Raw genomic sequence first — 5,335 nt, 5'->3', positions numbered from 1 at the left:
AAAGGCATTTTACAACAGAAGACTAGAAGACTTAACGAACTGTAATCCATCACCTGCAAGCATTCAAAAGATGCTATTTTGCTTGTTACTCATCTATCTAGATATTTGCAGCAGACATAAACAGAACACATTACTAAAAGACTAGCTCTTCAATTCTCTCTCTGCTCTCTTTCTCTCCCAGCTCAACAATGATCAAATGTCCTAAATGGTTCATTTTTGCACTTAATTCTCCATTCATATATAAGTTCTACTTGTGCAAAAGTAGACAAATGCTTTTACTGCAACCTCATGAAAATGTCTTCACTGCATTTATTAATAATTTAAATTGCTGTGAATTTTTATAACAGTGTTTAATTTAGTTAAAAAAAAAACAAACCACAACAAAACACAAAACAACCTTGCACAAAAAAACTGCATTTCAATTTGATCTGGCACGCTCTCTTAGAGTAACTGCACCAGAGGCTGCAACAACCTCATCTTACCACAAGAGATGATGGAGAATGACACAGGACTTCTTCAGGCTCTTTTGGGCAACTTTCCATTTTATCTTGTTCTTGATGGAGCAGAGTCAAACCAGCTGCTATGTCACTTGGCACCAGATCAGTGTCCTGTACAAAGAAATGAAAAGAGCGTGTAAAACCATCCCACACCTCAACATGGTAAACTTATCTCGTAAGAAAATACAGAGAATTATGTAATTTCAGTTAAACTAAACGCATTTCACTCAGTGCACTGGATAAACAGGTCACAGCAGCATCTAACCTCCCACCCCTTTCGTACATATTGAATGTTTTCTTCAGTAAGACCGATGACAATTCTACACACAAATTTCATCACTTAACAAAATACCCAGTAGAGGACAGGCTCAGCCATATAGCAAAAAATGATCCAGACATTATTGCTCACTGTTCTACACCACGATGTGAAAAGCCCTCTATACTGAGTACAGCTAAGGAGGATTTTACACAGGAGAAGGCTGAAGGGTTTTTATCCAACTACGTGGGGCAGTCATCTCTCCATATGACTTACATCCTTCACCCTACAAACCACCGAGTAGGCTGCAGCTATAAATCAGCATGCCCAAGTACCACTTAATAAACAAGAACTACTGGACTTGAAATCATGAACAGATTCCAAAGCCAGTGAAGAACTACGACTGCTCAAGCAGTAGGTGACATAAATTTGAACTAAATCAATACTATGCAGACTCCAATTTGGCAGACGCTTCCCGTTTCCAAAAAGCAACTTCCTGCTTGTGCCCACTCCAGTCTGGTACGTGCTCAAAAGTGGCACAGAATGGGAACACTGCCTCAACATGGTGCAGGGCTCTCTTTTTCAATAGTCAGAAAGTAGTCAGATTCTTTGCTATGGGTATGGCTCCTCACTCATCATCAGCAGGAGAAACATCTGGATCTTCACATATTGAGGAAAAGAAACTCACCCTTGTTTTCCCAACTAGACACTCATCTAAGGAGAAAGAATACTGTTTTCTCACAGCCCTTCACTCTTGCGAAGGGAGAGAAACCTTTGTTAAAGGGAGGGAAAAGTCAGTGTTGGAGAGTATGACCCTGTATGAGAATCACCTTTAATTTTGAAATTGGCATATTCAAAAGCCGATTTCAAGGCACAGGGTAGCAGGAGCCTCTGTCTGAACAAAGGCGTATGTGTGTTACAGTGTCAGGAAACAAAACATAAATAAGACTTTTCATCTTACTGAAAAGTAGTTGCGGAAAAGCTCTGCGATACTTGTAAAAGCCACTCGATGGTCATCATCTTGCACAATACAACAACACAGTAACCTGATTCTTTTTTCCCAGACTCTGGTGGCCGTGTTCTTCACGTTATACAGCAACTGCCCTGACTGACTGCTTTCCAGGTTCCAATTTACACTATCGGTGAGGTAAAATGTCTTTTTCCCTCCAAGTGGATCAAAGACGATTAAAACTCCAATGATGGTAAAGATGATGATAACCCAGCTGCAAAACAGAAGGAAATGGGATAAAAAGACCATGAAATCAGACACTTCTGACAAGTATGAAAGAAAATGCAACTACAGATCTCGACAGACAGAAAACGAAGGTAGGTATGAAATACTGCACGAACACCATCTGTTACTGTCTTAACGGTACATGTTTTGTTTCCGGGCTTTCCATCCACCAGGCACAGGAACAAGGCTGTCAGCTCATTTCACACAGGGCATCAAACTCAAAATCACAGCCCTCTGCTTTGGAAAAGCAACCCAAATGTGTGAAGGCTCCATTTTTCACTACCAGTTAAGTGATCTAGTTACTACCTTCTTCACATTTATTGAGTTTTCTACATTCCCGCCTATCCCTCTTACCCTTTCTGATCTTCACCTCCTTTCCTTCACTCTAGCATGTGCTCTCTCAAGGCACATAGCTCAAGCTTGTTCAGGGAAGGATACCAAATCATTCTAGCTGTCTAGATTTAAAAATTCTTCACACAATGAAAACCCTTCTATGAGAAACCACAGTAATTTCTAAGAAATATCAACATCCCCAGCTGCTGGAAAAACCTTTAATAAACACATATGAAAAACATGTAAGCAGCATTTTCCATTTCAAGTACAGTATCAAGCTTAGATTTTGGGGGTAGGCACCTTTACCTCGCAATAACTGTCCCAATTACGACATTTATCACAGTCTTCTCACAGTGCACACTGCTGTCCGACACCCACACAGCTCCTACAACAGCCCAGATGAATTCAGGCAAATAGAGAAGCAAGCGAGTATAAAGTAGCTTGGGAAGTGATTTTCTTGGGCCTGGATTAGAAATTGTTCCTGAAACAGGAAAAAATTTTAAACAAGAGTTGTTTATTATGAACACATCTTAAGTTCATAAAATCCTACTTGGTCACATGAACTTTCTACATTTTACAAAAAGTAAGAAACATAATTGAAACTGTAAAGTATTTTCATACTATTGGAAAGCTATCACTGAAGCTGAGAAAAGAAAAACAATGTTGGTACTAACACCCAAAATCACTCTCTAGTCTGAGACAGTTCCGCAGTGAACTTGAGGCAGCAGTGCTGTGCCCAGCAAAAGCCAAAGCAGCACACTGGAGTGTCAGCTCACCTACAATTCCTTATAACTTTTGGTGCCTGCTTTTATTATTATTCTATTTAGCTTTTAGCTGGCTGAACATTTCATTTTCAGATGTTACTTTGCTGGGCTACAATGAAGTTCTGTTCACTAAATGACTAAATAATACATTCACTCACATCTTTATTTAGGTGAACAGAAGCAGAACCATTACTAGGACAAATATTTCTTATACTATTTTCTGTACTGTTAGCTTACTAATAACTTCTTTCTTTTAGCTCTCTTAGGCAATAAGAAAGGGAGTAGTTTTTGGCCAGCTCAGCTTCTTACACCAGTTTGTTGATCACAGGGTAATGAGGTGGTGGGGGTGCATGTGCTTGTGTGCAGGCACGATAACTTGTAAAAGCTTAAAACACAGCAGAACAAAAACAACTTTGGAGGCTATTTTACAGTTGTAAAGCTGTGGTTCACACCCAGTGACAAAGCTGCTTAAAAAGCCCTTAATAAGTGGTCGCTTACTCCCATGCCCAGGTTGTAGACTGTACTGCAGCAGCACAGTGGCTTCACAGAGACAATCAGATGGAACTGTGGTTCCCATAAACAACTTCCTTCCTCTCCCAGCACAACCCAGCGTGAAAATTCTCCAGCCACGTTCACTACCGGCATCACCAATGCCCATGTCAGTACAATGCAACCATTGCTCCCAACCCCACGCATCATAACCACAGCCCAAGACATCTCACCATTCATTTTCTTGGAAATTCAGTCTCAGACTTCTTCCACTTCTTAGTTACAATGGCCTTGTAGCTGTACTTTTATACCAAATAAGGCTCTTTTCTCCCCGATACTTACAGCTACAACCCTCACCTCCTCAACTTTGACATAAATAGCATAATTGATTAATCTTCCTTTTCCTTCTCTGGAAACTGCAGGAAACCAGTGGTTAGATTCAAGGTCAGGATTATCATCCACATCTCCCATTCCTTCCACTTAAATAATATAAATACTCTCTTATTTACAGTGTGTCGTGAGACTCAGTATGTTAGAAATTGTAGGGTCTCACCTATTACTCCAGAGACCACACACATATTTAAAATTAATCTTCTTAGCATTACTTTGATAATGGGGTGCCTCACCAGGAAAAAAGCTTTCCTAGCAATTTTTAACCCCAAATGAACCATTTCTACAAATTAACCCAAGTTGCATTGGGGTCCTTATTTCTGTTTAGCCATTCACTTCAAGCAGCGAGTCCTGTTCTATCTGACAGTAAATATCGCCTTAGTTCTAATATGATGTTTATATGGATCATGTTCCTACATGGGTTTTTTTCCGAAGCAACCCACTGCAGCTCATGAAACTTTTGCAAGATATGACAAAATCCGCCTATGCAAGGCAAAGCTAACATGATACTTCAGATCAGAAACTGATTTTGGACAAAACCCCCTAAATTCCTGTCAGAGAGGCTGAGCAGTCATGTATTAATGGTGAACGCAGAGGAAGCTTTCAAGATGCTCTGACGGCAATGAACATATCACCATCAGCTGCACGAAGCTACTGTGTTCATATATTATTTTATATTTCTGACTAACAGAGATAATACTATTAAAGCAAGTGCAGTAATGTTGAATTTCTCAAGTTTGACTGCTATTAAAGTGATTTTTTTTGCATTTTCAATGTCAACTCCAGATTAAAAACCGTATCTATTACAAATCTACTAAATAAATATGAAAAAATATTATCAACTATTTACCTTGCATACTGATGTATACAAGAGCAGATAACACACATATTATAGAAGCCAGGAGAATAAGGAGGACAAGCAGGTAGGTGTGCAGTAATCCTCCCCCAGGACAGTTGAACTGCCCCTTGTGAACTGTGTAAAGCACAAGAATTCCGATCCACCTGCAGGGAAGTGAGACGGTAAAAGTTACGGTCGGAAGGGAAAAGCGCACACTGAACAGCCATCCCCTGACGAACAGCTTTGGTCTTAACGAAAGCGCTCCGCAAAGACGAACAGGAAGGGAGCGGTGAGGAGGGAACCGCTCCGAGTGCGACGCCCGTCCGAAGGCGCTGCCGTTACAACCGAGCCGCTGCGGCCCGCGCAGCGCACCCCCCGCTCACAGATCTCACAGGAGCCGGGAGGATCGAAACAAAGGAGCCGCCGCGTTAACTTCTGAAGTAACGAAACCGCGATAGCGACTGAACACAGCCGAACGACTGCGGTTCCGCCGTTATTACGTGACGCTGTGGTTACGCAAGGCAAGGGGATCCA

General features: G+C 41.1%; 1 protein-coding gene across 1 annotated transcript; it reads right to left on the bottom strand.

Moving 5' to 3' along the window:
• Window positions 1–482: 482 nt before the first annotated feature.
• On the bottom strand, window positions 483–4,965 carry LOC104542314 (sn1-specific diacylglycerol lipase beta-like; the record flags this gene model as incomplete). Its single annotated transcript, XM_010186572.1, has 4 exons — window positions 483–608; window positions 1,715–1,976; window positions 2,627–2,801; window positions 4,814–4,965. Coding segments are annotated over 4 exons (715 nt in total), but the record flags the coding sequence as incomplete, so codon positions are not given.
• Window positions 4,966–5,335: the final 370 nt, after the last annotated feature.

The sequence above is a fragment of the Mesitornis unicolor genome, unplaced genomic scaffold, assembly GCF_000695765.1.
Source record: "Mesitornis unicolor isolate BGI_N332 unplaced genomic scaffold, ASM69576v1 scaffold36676, whole genome shotgun sequence".
In the NCBI taxonomy this organism is placed as follows: Eukaryota; Metazoa; Chordata; class Aves; order Mesitornithiformes; family Mesitornithidae; genus Mesitornis; species Mesitornis unicolor.
Note: the sequence above shows the minus strand (reverse complement) of the source record. Positions and strands in the feature narration are given on the sequence as shown.